General features: G+C 37.4%; 1 protein-coding gene across 1 annotated transcript in view; it reads right to left on the bottom strand.

Annotated features, from left to right (window-relative positions):
- The window catches only part of LOC148946939 (vitellogenin-2-like), a 194,006-nt gene that overhangs the window by 54,750 nt on the left and 121,002 nt on the right, over positions 1–18,254 (bottom strand). Inside the window, exons 14-15 of the mRNA XM_089096746.1 lie at positions 4,202–4,499; positions 1,410–1,665 (exon numbers count right to left, since the gene is read on the bottom strand). Of these exons, the coding sequence (XP_088952872.1) occupies positions 1,410–1,665; positions 4,202–4,499 (554 nt within the window). The remainder of the gene's footprint in view (positions 1–1,409; positions 1,666–4,201; positions 4,500–18,254) is intronic.

Below are 18,254 nucleotides of genomic sequence, written 5' to 3'. Positions count from 1 at the left end.
GGAAAGGAACATTAACAAAAAAGTCAACGTTAGGAGAACCCTTTGTGTTCCCCTTTTTCAGCCTAGAGTTCCTTGGAACTTAGCTTGACTGTATAAAGACCTTATATCCGAAAATTGGAATTATCGGACAACAGCATTACGTGCCCCCCCCCCTCTGTGCAATCTTCAGACGTTTATACGAAGGAGAACACTGTTCCCTTTTTAATCATTCTTTCATTTCGTTAAACCCGTACTGCATGTTTATGCGAAGCTGGCCTCGATGTTTATACAGATAGGTTAGGGAAAAAGGGAATAATATTGTCAATTCAAGAATTTCCAGACCTTTATGCCCAGATATATCCAATTGAGAGTTTTCCCTGCTAAAGTTAAAGCTTACTAAAGGTCCAAGGAACACAAAACCCTTTTAAAGAAATAATGACAAGGTCTCTTGGTTTGGGTTAATGTAAATTAGAGAGAGAGAGAGAGAGAGAAAGAGAAGTTCATTTTTATTAAATACCAGCAATAGTTTGAACTAAAGGATTTTAATGCCCCAGAACTCAAGCCTTGACTAACTATTCAAGTGTAACTCTTTTAAGTAGAAACATTTGATAGAAAAGAATTAACTTAACCTTTTTCTTTTCGGTAAATATTGGTGGATTGAACAAGTAGACTATAGACATTAGACCTAGAAGAGGTTTAGTCAGAATTAGAATATTTTTCTTTTATCTTCTTTTGTAATAAAAATCAGTTGTCACTGAATTCTGAGTACCGATTTCTTACGCAAAGCCTCAGTGTGTAACACGCTACCAAATTTATTAGCCCTGATAGTAGGGGCAACCTTACAACAGCAATAAGAAATTAAAAAAACTGCAAAAAATTAGGAATTGAAGCAACATCAGTAGAAATCTATAGAGCGAGCGCAGGGATAAAACGAATAATAAAAGAAAACGATTTGTCTATGATAAAGAGTGATATGGTTGTCTATGGTAAAGAGCGACAAGTCTACAACGTATTATTTTATTCCACAGAGGCACTTCAGAGGGAAGGAGTGGTCATATAAACTTCATAGGGTGCTCATTGGATAAAAAATTGGAAGTTTTAAGAGTCAAAAGAGAACGAACGGCACCCCCCCCATTCTTTTTTTTTATGTCAATACATCCGATAAAAATTTTAGGTAGCTATTTTGTTCAAAATAATCCAAAGGTAAAAAAACTCTGGGAATAATAAGGTTCCTTATTGGGAAAAGGGGGTATGTTTGATCCTGGGTCTCCAAAGAGGCTCAGTGTATTAAAGTGAAACTTTAAGGACATGTTGAGATGGATGTCGACCACAATCAAAATACACTACGTGCTTGATGATTGCTAAAAGTGAATATCAGCAATATCTAAGGAATTTTTTTGAAATTTGCGCTGCGAATTCATCAAACTTACGTTGGGTTTACATCCACATCAAGATTAAAACTATCAGTTGAGGTGCTCCAGTTGGGCAAAGCATACGCTTTCGGCTGAGCTCCAACACTGCTAGCAAGATGACCTCTGAGTGATAATAAACTATGTGCCTTTGTTCTCACAGTGACAGCAAAACCGAGAGGATCAGGAATAATCACTTCAAGGTCCATTAAAGGCATCCATTTTGTCATGCTTACTGGTAATCTAGCCGCAAGCGCCCTGTTTGCTGACATCAAACCTAAAAAGTTAAACTATCGAGCAAAAAATGTCAGCCCTGGGCTCATACAGCTTTATCTGTTTTCTACTTATTCTTTTCGCAAAAATATTTCAGGCATTAAGGAATACAAAAAAAGAACACAGATGAGTTCGGTATCAAATTATTCTGTTGGTTCCCTTAAATATAAAGGAAATAACAGAAATATGGGCTTGTTTAAAAACGGAATATCACTTTACATGTACTACAGAAAATTAGAACAGAGTGGCTATATTTTATCCCGAGTACAGGCTTCTAATTCTACTCAGTTGTTAGTAGCTTTTTTCTGAATTTATAAACCGACAACCTTAGCAACCAAGCTTAGATATTTCAGCAATTCTTAGAAGCCGTCATCGTGTATACACAATAAAGACAAAAAGACGTTGCTACTTTGTATTATATTTTCATTCAACATTTTACGTATTATTCTTATTCGCTGCTTATTAACAAATGTATTTACAGAGTAATGCATTCATTTAAAGAATACATTCATTCTATTGGGGAACTAGAGCTTCTGCCTCCACACGAAGTTTGAATTAAGAAAATGAAGTATAAGGTTATCAACTATTTGAGTCCAAAGTCTGCAACAATAATTATAGCTGTTTCTTCACCAAATTTATTGTTATCGCTTTAAACTATTTTACACGGAATTATTTAAAATAAACATTAGAAAAGGAATTAAAAAATAAGCTGATTAAATTTTGTATTATTTATCACAAAATTTTACTGAAAAAAGATGTCGGACTGAGATGTGCACAGGGGGTTGTGTGCCTCCAAAAACTATACACGGGAGAAAAGAATACGACATCGGAATACGACACTTTGCTGGCAAAAACAAAAAAACTACGGGCCCTTTGCTCCTTTTCTTCAAAACAATGTTTTCAGGCCTCCCATTCCTCCAAAATCGTATAGGGTAACCATAAACAAGCTCTAAATAGTATTTTTATTGTTCTATCTAATCAGCGATATACTTGGCAACATCTACTCACTGCTAATTACCGTAATTTTTATGAATAATTTAGAGAATAGTAGAATAATAATAACAATTATATAACAATAATGATAATAACAACCTTTCAGTGCTCTACAAAATCCCAGGGCCATGGCAGTACAAAATAAAAAAAAAATCAATTAAAATTCATTCGTAATGCCTAAACAGAAACATTGTACAGATTACGATATTAATAGCCTAAAAATCGCCTCAACCTTCCAACACTTATAAAATCCTAACTGCTCAGTATACTAACAAACCATAGTTCATCGAATGTACACTCTTCATACAGTTTCATTTGCAAAACACTCAATCGTTCCCACTCATATATCACATAACCCACACTCTCATCCATCCTCTACGTGCAAGGCAAAAGTAAACACCATCCTGCCCTTGTTTCTTCCCTAAATATATTTTTACCTCAAGGGTTAATTTTTTTGCCTCCAAATCATCATATACCTTAAAAAGTACCCCTTCACCCAACGTCTCCCTTAACAATGCGTAGAGCCGCAGGGAATCACAAAGCCTTCTTTCTAACTACCAAACCCGCATTTCTTGACCTCGTAAAACATTTCCTATCGTCTTTGCCACCTCATTATCTAATTTGCAGAATCCTCCTTACCTTGTTTTGCCAGGAAATTGGAGATAATGATATAAAAGGATATATATCCTCTACACCTATTATTAGTACAAACGGCGTTAAGATGATATTTTTGCTGCTATGTCTTTTTTACAGGGACATTTAGCAAGCCTGTCGCCCGTCCTTGCTAGAGCAAGGGCCAGTCTCTGGGCCCCGTATTGCAAAGCAGAGCATCAATCCACTGTGATAAGACAAGGTATATGTACTTGGAGACTTATTTTTAAGGGCTTCTAAATAGGCTGATTTAAGAAGCTGCATTCGTGGTATCTTAACATTACGTTTCAAGAATCTGATCATATTCGCTAGATTACAACTCTTTAGTGAGAAAATTCCCAAATCGCTTCCAACTAGTTAAGTTAATAGTTAAGTGGTTAATATTTAAGTATAACTATTAATTTTTCTATTTATATCTAACCACCTCTTTTAATATTCTAGCTAACATCCATTACATGATTTTCTAATTTATCTTTTTACTGGAGTCCGTACATAATCCATCATAGATACTATTTCATTCCTGAAAAACTTCTTCTGTATTCTAATATGTTTTATATCATTTACGGGGTTCCTTAAACGTTTCCTTTACATCTCCTCACTAAGTCCTTTATGTTTACTAAATATTCTACTATTTACCTTAAACGTCACTCCTAAATATTTCTTTCTTCCTGAATTTGGACAACTTTACACTCCTAAAATAGATTTATTTTACTCACTAAATTGACACTCCTTCATAAACGAATGACATTACATATACTTGTCGTAAAAAGTATATGTCGAAGTCGTACAACCTGCAAATCAAACTGTCTCTTCAATTGGCATTTCTGAAATATTTGCGAAGCTAATGGTAAATAAAGACTGAAAGGAAAAATAAAGCTCCTCATGAAAACCTTTACCTCTAAGGGTTGTCTCTACTGATCGAACATCTAAAGGCACAAACGCTGCGACAGACTCCATTAAAACTAAATGCAAGAATCCTTCAGATGCATCGTTACTTGATTCTGACATTGTTTCATGCTGCTCACGAATTCGTCGCAGTTCAGCGTAGAGGGGATCCAAGTCAACTCGAGCCGATCCTCTTTCATGCATAATGTCCCTTGCATAGTCTCGACTTGACATAGGTTCTGTACTTGGGGCAAAAACAGAAGAAACTTTGTCCCAAACACCGGGCATATGTAAGCCATATAACTCCATCTGGAAATAAAACATTTTAATGCAAATGCATTCCTAAAGTTATTATACATGATGATGTGGATAAAATATTATGAATACCATCATGTTGACACTACCCAGAAACATATTTTGACATTAAATGCAGTTATAATAAACACAGAACAAACCGTTCTATCCGAAATCTAATGGGTATATTCGGTATTCTAAAAATTTTATTTATTCAATGGCAAACGACAAGAATTCATGAAATGAGCTTGTGGATATAAAAAATAATTTTCAGAAAACTGTCTCTAGGTTTGAAAGATATACCTTCGAGATTGCTCCCAAAGTCCCTCACCTCCGGAAAGTCCATGCCCAGATTGTACTTATTGGATTTCTTAAGCGAACCCAGCCAAACTCCTACAGTATAAGGCATTACACAGACCAAAGCTTTCTGTTTATTTTTCTCTTTCGTGAAGCTTTAATTGTGGTATTTTTTCAGCAAATCACAGTATTTTGGTATCTTTTGCAAGCTTTTAGGAGTGAACATAAGACTAAATCTAGTAATTCATAATCTCCTTTTGGTTTATTACTTTTCCTTACTCTGAATTCCTATTATTGTTTTCCTTTTCTTGTAATATCTGACTTCCTCTGTTTTTGAATATGATATATTTTAAAATATTAATTTTAGGTGATCACGAATAAAACAAACTTTTCCCGGAACTACACATAAATTATTTTGTATATTCTTCTACATTAGTTTTATCATTGCTTTTAATTTTAACTTGAAATAATTAAACAGTTGGTGATAAAGAACTGCAAATAAGGAGCGACTGATGCTAATAGTAACCGAACCTCTCATAAATGGAGTTAGGACAATATATATTTATATAGCTGTTCCTAATATATAACATGTATGAATTTAAAGTTGTCCACTAAAGTTACAATCTCAAAACAATTCACGTGATTTTTGAAAAAGGGGAAAACACCCTCGAAAAGGGGATCATCTTCATGGAAATTGCACTATCAAACTCAGAATGTAAGAGACCTCTATTGCACATGTTTCAAGTCCCATCAAAAATAGGGGAAATTTTGTACTTTTTTCATGAGAGGGATGATCATGGATCCTTGTTTATTTGTTTGTTTGCTTGCCCAACCCCCTCAGAGTGATTGGATTGACCAATAGCTCTAGAATGTCAGGAGAAGGCACAGTAGAACTAGAATCAAAAGTTCTAGTGTCTAATTAAGGAAAAAAGACTGAACCATAGGAAAGTAATTTTTCTGCCATTTTGTGGTGCAAAACGACAATTTTAGCTCAAAGGGTGCCAAGAGCCACAGAGGAACAGTTCAAAGATGGCCAATAGATACATGATTATTGAAAACCTCTATATTAAGCTTTTCAGTGTCAGACGCAGCAATGACATGGATGACGTTCTAGCCCTTTAAAGTTTGTACGACGACCCTTTCAATATGAAGTGTCTCCAGAAAAAAAATAATAAAACATTGGAGCCGTATGGCCTTTACTATAGGCAATGCAATAGCGTTGCCTCTGATTTATATAAACTGCCGTTTAAATTTATCTGAAGTAGTTCAAAATAAATAACCCCCCAACAATTCTCCCCTCGCGGAATTTTTGTTCCCACATGTGAAATAACGACACTATTTCTAAACTTGAAAAGTATTGTTGAATAACACATTCAAAGTTTACTGAAAAGGGAATTTAAAATGTTGGAAGCGTGTTAGATGATAGAATCATAGTAAAGAACGAAATGAACTATATGTTGCATTATTTGTTTATTCCTTTTTTTCACCAATACACTCCGTATGGTGGGAGTTGTCGTAGAGACTCAGGAAGGAGCTCATTTGAATGGAATTTGAAAGTTTTAGCCCCCTTTTGATGGGTCAAAAGTGATTGGAGGGGAACCAGCCCCTCCCCCATCCCTTTTCCCCCAAAGGCATCCGATAATAATTGGTGATCACCATTTTGTTTGGCGTAGCTGAAAGGTCCAATAACTATGCCTCTGGGGATGACAACCACCATAGACCTTGGGGTAAGAGCTGTAAGTTTTGCATTTCGCCCATTGACTTACTTGACTTAAGTCCCATCCGTCCTTGAAGGTCGTCTTGGGGCCTCTTTCTTCGTAATGGCGTGGATGTGCCTTTTGTATGCTTCACGGTCTTCTGCTAGGCGAAGAATGTCCGAGAGGCGGTGAGGTGCAAAGTTTTCCTTCCACCTTTTTGGGGGACGACCACGAGGACGAAAACCGTGAATTTGGCCTTCGAAGGTGATTTTTGGGAGACGGGACCGACTCATCCGTTGTACGTGACCGAGCCATTTAAGTTGCTGGAGCTGGATCCTCATGAGAATTGTTTGTTGTGCTTTAAGGCCCGTAAGAAGTTTGACATTTGAGATTTTATCAAGGTAAGTGATCCAAGCGATGCGGCAGAGGCATTTAGTTTTAAGTGCAGCGAGTCGACGGTTGTCATTTACCTTTAGCGTCCATGTTTCACATGATTATATTGCGATGAAGATGATCAGGGTATCGAAAAGTCGTGTCTTAAGCCACAGACACAAATCCTTGCTTTACTATACAGGCATAAGGGTCTCGAAACTGGAACTTGCGAGGGCGAGACGTTCTATAATGTCTTTTGATGGACTGTTGTCGTGGGTAGTCGGACTACTAAGGCATGGGAGCTCATCAACGTACTGTATACTATCTTCATCAGGTTTCTGAACTGGCTTTAATGTATCCTACGGCTTTTATGAGCAGATCATATCCTTAGTTTTTTATACATTTATGATCAATCCAAAAGAACTAGTGGCTTCAAGGACGTTGTTAGCAATGGCTTGTAGATCCTCGGGTGTTTCAGCCATTTCGTCGATATCGTCGGCGTAGGCTAGCTTATCTGTCTGAACACCCCCTATATGTGCACCGCAAATTGTTTCTACCAGGGATAAGACTGCTGTGAGGAAAAGTTGAACAGCTCTGGCGACAAGAGGTATCCTTGAAGGACACCTGCGGAAGTCTGGAAACTGTCAGTGAGACGTTCATTAGTCATGACGTGACTCCCAAATTTGGAGTACATATCTTTGATAAGATCTACTAGGTTTCGTGGGATTCCGTAATGGAGGAGGATATGCCATAGGCCATTTATCCAAATAAGGTCAAATGCTTGCCTAAAGTCGATGAAGAGCTGATACAGGTCACGACCGAATTCCAGATATTTCTCTAAAATTTGGCGAACAGTGAAAATTTGGTCAATGGTCGATCTCCCAGGGCGAAAACCGGCTTGGTATTCTTGGATGACTAAGGATGACACCGCTCTGATCCGTTGGAGTATAATTCGGGTGAAGATCTTAGCAACTTCACTTGTTAGACGAATGGGATGGTAATTATAACATATCCCATTTGAACTCCTCTTGTGTATTGGAGCAAACGGAATTATACACCAATAAGCTGGGAAATACCCCTTATGTCAGGCAGCTGATACAATCTTGTGGAAAAGATCCACAAGTGGCTAACATCGGAATTTTAGAAGTTCCGCCTGTAGACCGTCCGGGCCAAAGGCCTTGTTAGTTTTCAGCGCTTGGATGGCATCCTCAACCTCGGAACAGAGAGGAGGTGGTCTGAGGTATGAGACACTCATGGGGAAAAGGTTCAGGACAGCAGGGTTTGGACGTACATCGAGATTAGGCTTTTGTTTGACATACTCCGTCCGTTATGATCGGATACCTTCTATGCTTTGTATCTGGGAGCCGTTTTTATATATCAGTGCACAAAAACAGGGACTTTTATTGCTTTTTATCTCACGAACCCACTTATACATAAGTTGTGAGTCGCTTTTATTAAAATCAGACTAACACCGTTGGCATTTGTCTTTAATGTAGGTCTGATGGGCTCTACGGTCGACTTTTTCTACTACACGGTTCAACTGCTTATGTATTTCCTTACTCTGTATTTCTGACCTGTTATAATTTTTTCGTTTCTCAGCACATAATAAAATGATTTCGTTGGCTATCCAAGGCTTTTTATCACCTATTTTGGTTCCTAGGACGGACATCACTACTTTGCTGATGATTCTAGAGGAGTCTGTGACCAGTTTAGCGATATCCTCTTTAGATAGAGTTATAGGAATAATAGAAAGAAGGTCCGATATTTGAGTAGACACTTCATCGATGTAGGTCTAGAAGGAAGATGTATGTTGAAACGAGCGGGTCTATTATTCAGCTTTGCGGAAGATTTCAGGCGTATCTTTAGTACAGACATGACCAGGGAATGGTCGCTGTCGAAATCTCCACCTGCGAGGGTGAAAATATCTAGCACAGACGATTTCCACCGCCTAGAGACGAGCACGTAATCAATAAGATTACGGGTTTTTCCATCCGGTGAGGACCGTTTCACCTTACGCCGTTCTCTGTGTTTAAAGAGAGTGTTGGTAATGGCTAGATCACTGTCTCTAAAAAATTCAATAAGGCGTTCTCCCCTCTTGTTAAGTCGTCCAAGGCAAAATTTACCCATAACATCTTCGTTTCCAGCAGAATCATTACCAACAGTAGCATTGAAGTCGCCAATGACAACAACAAGGTCTTTTTTGGGAACTGCGTCAATTAGGCTTTGCAGTTGAAGATAGAAATTGTCAGACTATTCATCTGGTTTGCTGCAGTCAGGAGCATAGACTTGCATGATCGTGATGTTGATCGGTGATCCTTTCATTCGTATCATAATCAACCGTTCTGACATAGGCATTACGGAAATCAGGGATCTTCGTGCCTTACTCGACATCAAAAAGCCAACACCTTGGCGATGGACGCCGTCAGTTCTCCCAGACACTATCAGACTAGTGTTGGCAATCCTTTCTTCGCCAGTGGTAGGGAGGTGTGTTTTTGAAAGTCCCACAATATCCCATTTATATCGGTTTAGTTCATTTAGGACAAGATCTATTTTGCCTTGTTTAGCAAGCGTCCTAACGTTCAGGGTTCCAATAGATAAAATCAATTTAGGAGAAAGCATAACCTCCGGGTTCGGAGTTGTCAACATTGTTAAAGGGTCTCCATTCACGAGATTTTCGGTCGTGAAACCGTCGGTTGCCCCGGACACAGTAACTTCGTTGGTTGCCCCGGACGCGGTAACTTCGTCGGTTACTTCGGACGCGGTAGTATTGGTTCTCGTTCTTGATTGTTTATACTTCATAGTTTTTAATAATAAAGAAGGTTTCTTGGTTAATTTCAGGACGGCGGTAAGCCAATCCTCTCCATCCCTAGCAGGGGCCGGCTATATCTACTACTGATAATACGCCCTTCTGGCGTCCTGCACCACCTGCAATTTTCCCATTGCTGGGAGAAGGTTTGTGACTGGCGGGACGTATCCATACGCCGATGGGCCCTGCCCAGTGCACATCAGAGGGGCCTTGCACCTCCTCCGCCTGAACTTATGGCCCCCAGACGTGGGTGCTCCAGCTATATTTCAAGACCCCCAGAGACCGGGTCCTGCCCATTGTTTACACATTCGCCCATTGTTTACACATAATATTCTTATCGGAAAAGTGGGGCATCTTTTACCCTTGGTGTCCACAAAGATCAAGGCATTTAGATAAGGATTTCAGGGAATGTTGTGGGGAGTCAAAACACACTATGTGCATGTAGATTATCAAAAGGGCGTAGCTTTGGAACTGCTTAAGGTATTAAGTTGGAATTTCCAGAGAAGGATAAGGGAGATGATCAACTGACCAAAATACAATATGTATCCGCTACAGCTACTAATATTAGCAGTAGTAGTACTACTACTACTTCTTCTGCGACTACTACTATCTTTGACCCTTGGTGTTCAGAAAGGTCAAGGCATTCAGATGAAGATTTCAGGGAATGTTGCGGGGAGTTTCGAGTCAAAACACACTATGTGTATGCAGGTTGTCAAAAGAGCGTAGCTCAAGAATGGCTTAAGGTGTTAAGTTTTAATTTTCAGGGAATGATAAGGGGAATGATCAATTGAACAAAAGGCAATATGCGTCCGGTACTACTTTTACTACTAACCTTGGACATTTCTTGTGATTTCTGCTCATTTTGGGTTTCATCTATTAATTGATGATGATTAATAGCAGTTTTACGCTTCAAAAATATTTGACTTTCTTTCTGCTCAGCTTCGGTTTAATTTAGTTCTTTACTTATAAAAATTTCTCTTAAGGAAAAAGTTTTTTTTTAATTAATCCATAATTTACTAGCCTATTAACTAAATATCCAGGAAATGTGAATAAATTAACCGGAAAGAACTGTCAATTATTGCTAGTGAGGAGTCTCTAATTTCAGCCAGCACGAAAAGCATTAATTGGGCATTTGGGTTGGGGGGGATTTATAACTAAAACCTTTGCAAGAGTGTACACTACAACTTCTTAAAGTTTTTTGGCGATCAGATGAAAAGTGTAGCAATGCTTAGAGTATACACAGACAGACACACATACATTCGATCATAGGTAGCGCAATAGCACTGCCTAAGTAAAGAACGGTGTTGGCACAATGTATTATTTATTTATTTATTTATTTTTTTGTTGGTTTTAGATCAGAGCACTTCGCATCGAAGGAGTTGTCGTAAAAACTTGGAAAAAAACTCATTCGATTGGAAATTGGAAGGGCTTGTGCCCTTTCTAATAGTCGAAAGTGATTGGAAGGCAACTAATACCCCTTCCACGCACACCATTTCACCAAACACATCCAATCAAAATTTTGAGATAGCCATTTTACTAAAAGTAGTTGAAATATCTAGAAATTATGTCTTTGAGGGGGACACTCCCCCCACAGTCCTCAGGTCAAATTTATGGCCTGGGGACATATAAGGTTTTTCTACAAAGTGCTGTCGTAGAAACTTCAAAAAGGGCTCATTCAATTGGAAAATTTAAATGGCTAGTGCCCTTTTTAATAGTTTAAAGTGATTGGAGGGCAACTAATCCCCCTCTCACGCCCACCGTTTCCCCAAACACATGCAATCAAAATTTTGAGATATCCATTTTGTTCAACGGAGTTGAAAGCTTTGCAAATTAGATCTTTGAGGATGATAATCCCCTCAGAGCCCTCAGGGAAAGGGATGTAAGTTATACCATATAAGGCATATAAGGTTTCTATAGAAAGCGTTGTCGTAGAAACTTCAAAAACGCCTCATTTGATTGGAAATTGAAAGGGCTAGTGCCCTTTTTAATAGTCGAAAGTAATTGGAGGGCAGCTAACCCTCCTCTCACCCCCACCATTTTCTCTAACACATCCAATCATAATTTTGAGATAGCCATTTTGTTAAATGGAGTTGAAAGTTCTGGAAATTATGTCTTTGAGGAAGAAAAACTCCCGATACCCCTCAGGGAAAGGATTGTAAGTTATGCCCTTGGGGCATATAAGGTATTTATAGAAAGCGTTGTCGTAGAAACTTCAAACAGGGCTCATTCAATTGGAAATTGAAAGGGCTAGTGCCCTTTTTGAAAGTCAAAAGTGATTTGAGGGCAGCTAACCCCCCTCTCACGCCCACCATTTCCCTAAACACATGAAATTAAAATTTTGAGATATCCATGTCATTCAACGCAGTTGAAAAATTTGGAAATTAGGTCTTTGAGGATGATAACCCCCACACTCCTCAGGGCAGGGGTTGTAAGCTATGCCCTTGGGCCATATAAGGTTTTTATAGAAAGTGTTGGCGTAAAAACTTCAAAAAAGGCTCATTCGATTGGAAATTGAAAGGGCTAGTGCCCTTTTTAATAGCAGAAAGTGATTGCAGGGCAACTAACCCCCTCTCAAACCCATCATTTCCCAAAACACATCCAATCAAAATTTTGAAATAGCCATTTTTTTCAACATAGTTAAGAATTAAAGAAATTAGGTCTTTAAGGATGACAAACCCCACACCCCTCAGGGCAAGGGTTGTAAATTATGCCCTGGGGGTATATAAGGTTTTTACAGAAAGCGGTGTTGTAGAAACTTAAAACAGGGCTCATTCGATTGGAAGTTGAGAGAGCTAGTGCTCTAATTAATAGTAGAAAGTATTTGAAGGTCAACAAACCACCCTCTCACCTCCAACATTTCCCCAAACACATCCAATCAAAATTTTCGAATAACCATTTTGTTCAACGTAGTTTAAAGTTCTGGAAATTAAGTCTTTGAGGATGACCCCCCCAAAAAAAACCCTCAGGGCAAGGGTTGTGTTATCCCCTGGGGGCATATAAGGTTTTTATAGAAAGTGTTGTCGTAGAAACTTCAAAAAGGGTTCATTCGGTTGGAAATTGAAAGAGCTAGAGCCCTTTTTGATAGTCGATAGTGATTGAAAGGCAACTAACCCCCTCTCAGGCCAACCATTTTCCCAAATACATTCAATCAAAATTTTGAAATAGCCATTTTGCTCAACGTAGTTCAAAGGTCCTGAAATTATGTCTTTGAGGGTGACAAACCCCCCACAACCATCAGGGCAAAGGTTGTAAGTTATGCCCTGGTGGTATCTAAGGTTCGTATAGAAAGCGTTGTCGTAGAAACTTCAAAAAGGCTCATTCAATTGGGAATTGAGCGGGCTAGTGCCCTTATTAATAGTCAAAAGCGATTGGAGGGCGAATGCCCCACCCCCGCCCATCATTTCCCCAAACACTTCCGATCAACATTTTTATATAGACATTTTGTTGAACGGAGTTGAAAGGCCCGGAAATTATGTTTCTAAGTATGAACCCCCCCCACCCACCCACCCACACACACCGCCCTCAGTGCTAAGGTTTTAAGTTATGCGCTGGGGACATATAAGATAAGATTTATTGCTGAAAAACGGCTATCACAAGCCCAAAAGGGCCGAATTCGTACTTTAGCGTCAAATAAAGCGAAAAAAGAACGACAAAAACAAACAATAAAAAAAAACAGGAAATTATAAAAGGGTCAATGTGAAATCCGTAAAAATGTTAAGAACAAAAACAAAAAAAAACTCATAAAATTAGAAGGCCAATGTCAAGTCAGCAAAAATGCCAAAAAAAAAACAAAAAAAAAACAAACGAAAACTCGTAAAATTAACAAGGGGATAAAGTAAAATTAAAACGTAAAATTAAGTTAGTTGGTGACTAACAAACATAAATATAAAACCTCCAAATTTGCAAAATGGGCATTAAAATTAATAACTATGAGGTAAAAATTGAGTAAGGGGGGGGGGCTGCGGAGGTTCACCGGTTGAAAATGTCAACTATGTAAGGGATAAAAGTTCTTCTATATCTTTCAGTACAAAATCTTATTAGGGCAAGAAGGGGGATTTTTGTTGACACAGAACGCGGGAGGCGGGGTCGAAGGGGTGAATATTGACCAGGGAAAAGTGGAGTTGTTCGAAGGTTATGAAGGGCATTGCTAGCGAAACGCAAGGAAATTATTGTTCTCCTTTCCTTAAGGTTAACTAAATTGGCTTTCCGAAGATGGGAAATGTAAGGCACTTAACCTTCATGGAAGATAATTCTTAGGCATTATTTCTGGACCGCTTCTATTCTATCATACAATTTATTAGAGATGCCAGAATGTCAAACACGACACAGGTACTCAAGTGCTGGTCGTGCAAATGAGAGGAAAATCCTCGAACAATGTGATTTGGGACATTTAAACTTTTTAGGGAGTTTAAGGAGGGAAATTGCGGCATTTGCACGTTTTAAGTTGTCATTAATATGACAATCCCATTTTAAGTCGCTTGAGATGGTAACGCCCAGTAATTTCATGGTGGTAACAGACATTTCAGGTGGGATTGGACAGGAAAAAGAAAGGGGAGTTTCAAGAAAATTAAAAGTAAGAACAGTTGACTTTAAATGGTTGACTCTTATTTCATCAGTAAGAGCTTCGGCTGATATTGATTCAAAGATGCGCAATGGATTCTATTATAAATTCTGGGAACGTATTTCTAAGACAGTTAGATCTCCAACGATTTTTTAGCTATCTAAAAAATAAACACAAAGGTTGTTTATCACTGTAATAAATAAATTTGGACATAAGAGGGTTCCTTGGGTAACACCATTATAAATTGAGAGGGGATCAGAATATATATTCAGGTATTTCACGACTTGCGTTCTGTTAGAGAGGAAAGACGCAAGTATTCTAATTAAATAAGGGTCGACTTGAAAGTCATTAGATAGCTTTTCTAATAGTATATTGTGGTTGATTAAATCAAAAGATTTTTGCAAGTCAACAGCGATAACATTGAGCCAGGTATTGGGTTTTTCGAGTGTGTTACATATTGTGTCCATAAGGTAAACAAGGTAGTGGGTAGTAGATGTAGAGCGTAGGTTTCCGAATTGTCTTTGGTCAACATTTAGGATTATCTTTACTTTCAACCACTCAGCTAAAAAGCTTTCATATAACTTCGAAAAAATGGAGTAAGAGTAATGGGACGGACACCATCGAAATCTTGATTGTTACCTTTCTTTTTTACGGGAGCAATAAAACCGAATTTCCAACAACTTGGGAACTTACCAGTAGAGGTAATTTAATCAAAAAGTAGGAACAAAGATTCTGAAAGATTTCCAACTAATCCTTTAGTTGGCGCGTTCAGGATGCTTAAAGGACATAAAATAGACTTTTTAATGTTCTGAACTTGTTCCGCCATACCTGAGGGTAGAATAATGAAGGAATTGAGAGAGCACAATTCGTAAAGAGTGTCAAAAGAAAGGGGAGGGAGGCTCTGAACTATGGAAGAAAGAAACCTGTTCAGATCATTGGTTCTAACTGAAGGGTCTTCTTGGAAATGGAAATCTATATTATTATGTGTTTTCCCACAAATTTTCTTTATTCTATTATACCATTGTTTTGGCTCTGTAGAAAATAAATCCTGGACTTTGCATTTGTAATATGAAGAAGCAGATTTACGTATTTCTTTTTTTATATGTTGTACGTAGTGAGTTCGCTTCCGATGTTTTACCACTCTTTAGTAGATTTAATTTAATTCTAATTAGTTTTTTCAATTGGGTAGTAATTTTTCAATTGGGCAGTGCGTTGTCGTAGAAACTTCAGAAAGGGCTCATTCAATTGGGAATTGGGTATGGCTAGTGCCCTTATTATTAGTCAAGAGCGATCGAAAGGCGAATGCCCCTCCCCACGCCCATCATTTTCCCAAACACTTCCAATCAACATTTTGATATAGCCATTTTGTTGAACGCTGTTGAAGGGTCCGGAAATTATGTTTTTGGGTGTGACAACCTCCCCACATCCTTTAGGGCTAAGATTGTAAGTTATGCCCTGTAAGCATATCATACTTTTATAGAAAGTGTTGTCGTAACTTTAAAAAAGGGTCATTGGATTAGAAATTGAGAGGGCTATTGTCCTTTTTAATAGTCGAAAGTAATCGGAGGGAGAATCACCCCCGCCCCATGCCCATCATTTCCCCAAACATTTCTGATCAATATTTTGATATGACCATTTTGTTCAACGTAGTTGAAAGTTCTGGAAGTTATTTTTTTGAGGATGACAACCCCCCATAACTCTCAGGACAAGGGTCCTAAGTTATGCCCCTGGGGCATATAAGGTTTTTATAGAAAGTTTTGTCGTAAAAGTTTCAAAAAGGCTCATTCGATTGGAAATTGAGAGGACGAGTGCCTGTTTTATTAGTTGAAAGTGATCAGAGGGCAATTCTACCAAGCATACCACAAATCAGTATCAATAAATAAATGAAACTCAAAACAAACAGAAATTAAATTAAATACCAGAGTCAAACTCAAAACGAGCAGATATTAATACGAGTAGGGTCCTAAACGCCATGCTTTCTAAAAGCCAGAACATAATTTTTACTTTACTGAAAATTTTTTTTTTAAATGTTTTCACTTTTATAACTTTAAGAAATCAAAAGTTTATTTTTGAAAATTCAAAAGTTTATTTACTGAAAAAAAGTATTTTTTCAGTAAATTCATTTGCATTTATATATATATATATATATATATATATATATATATATATATATATATATATATATATATATATATATATATATATATATATATATATATATATATATATATATATATATATATATATATATATATATATATATATATATATATATATATATATATATATAAAAAAAAACAAAATAACAACATTCTAATAAAAAAACAAAAAAAAAAAAAAAAAAAAAAAAAAAAAAAAAAAAAAAAAAAAAAAAAAAAAAAAAAAAAAAAAAAAAAAAAATATAAATAAAAAATAAAAAATATATATATATATATATATATATATATATATATATATATATATATATATATATATATATATATATATATATATATATATATATATATATATATATATATATATATATATATATATATATATATATATATATATATATATATATATATATATATATATATATATATATATATATATATATATATATATATATATATATATATATATATATATATATATATATATATATATATATATATATATATATATATATATTATCAAACATCAATCAATGGCAAAATCATTTGGCTTTTACTGGGATTTTTCTTAGATTTTTAATGATCGCACTAAAATTGGCAAGACTTGTTTCTCAGAGGGCCCTATTTTATCCCAGAGTACCACTTGTGCGGGTACTTTGGGTCAGGGCGGTGGGTACTTTGGGTCACCATGAAAAATCAATTAAAACTTCGTATATTTTGTGGTATAAAACTGTAAAAATATAATAAACTGATTTAAAAAATTATTCAACAGAGTAGTCGGTCAGGTCTGCATCAAAGCTGATCATCTTGGCAATGCCTTTAGTTCCGCCCGAGACCATTAGAACTGGCAATTTCATCACTACTTCTGAGCTATCGACAAACGCTTCATCGCGCTCTTTCGGAAAGGTAAACCTCCAGGCTGGAACGTTTCGTTTAAAAATATTGACAGTGTAGCCGTCTGGCTCGGCCTGAAGCACTTCACCAGTGTAGAATTTCGATATCTTTTCCCCCTTATACTCGACTAGAAAAAAGTCACTGGAACAGATACTGGGAATCACAGACTCCTCTTCCACCAATCGGAAATCTTCAGAGCAGAACGAGTCGTCAGAATTGTCGCCACACTCAAAATCCCCTGGTCCCGCTTCATTTCGGCTTTTGTCACTGGACGTCAGCAATCTCTTGGCAGTTTTCTTCTGAATCTTTGGGTTTTTGGCAGGAACCGCTTTCTTGCTTTTCTTGAGATCCTTTTTCTCTTTTTTTGCCTTCCTTTCGTTTTCTGCAGCTTGGATCGAGTCTTTCACCGGTGTAGAAGTCAATATCTTGGATATTCCAGGCTTCCTGCCTGTCTTTCTGTTTGTAGCTTCCCTTCTTGGCAGGGATATAATATCTTCTGTCAAAACAAACGAGGTTGAATGGGTTGTAGTACTGGGATTCTGGTTTAACCGAAGCTCTTGCGGATCTGTTAAATTTTCGTCAACAGCGGCAGACTGATTTCCTAGCTCAGTAGTATCTTCTCGTCGCAAAGCAGGAAGAAAGTCAGACTCTTGCCATACTCCAGTATTCAGCGGGGAAATTCCAGGCTTCGAGAAACCGCTAGCGATGTTAGTCTGAGAGAAGGCCTTAGGAAAAGCAACCCCAAGTAATTCACCGATCTCATATTCCGTCACTGCTCGACCAGGGCGAAGTCTCAACCAGTTCTCCATTGCTTGTGACCAGTAATTCTTTAAAGGTCCATAAACCGAAGAGTCGAGAGGCTGAAACCTGGATGATGTGTGCGGCGGGAATGTAAGCAAATGTATTCCCTTTTCTTTGGCCAACAAAACTGCATCGTAACTGGTGTGACTTTCATGATTGTCCATCAGACTCAAGACAGGATTCTCA

Source organism: Artemia sp. Qi Xiang Cuo, chromosome 11 (assembly GCF_049724085.1).
Source record: "Artemia sp. Qi Xiang Cuo chromosome 11, ASM4972408v1, whole genome shotgun sequence".
Lineage (NCBI taxonomy): Eukaryota > Metazoa > Arthropoda > Branchiopoda > Anostraca > Artemiidae > Artemia > Artemia sp. Qi Xiang Cuo.
Note: the sequence above shows the minus strand (reverse complement) of the source record. Positions and strands in the feature narration are given on the sequence as shown.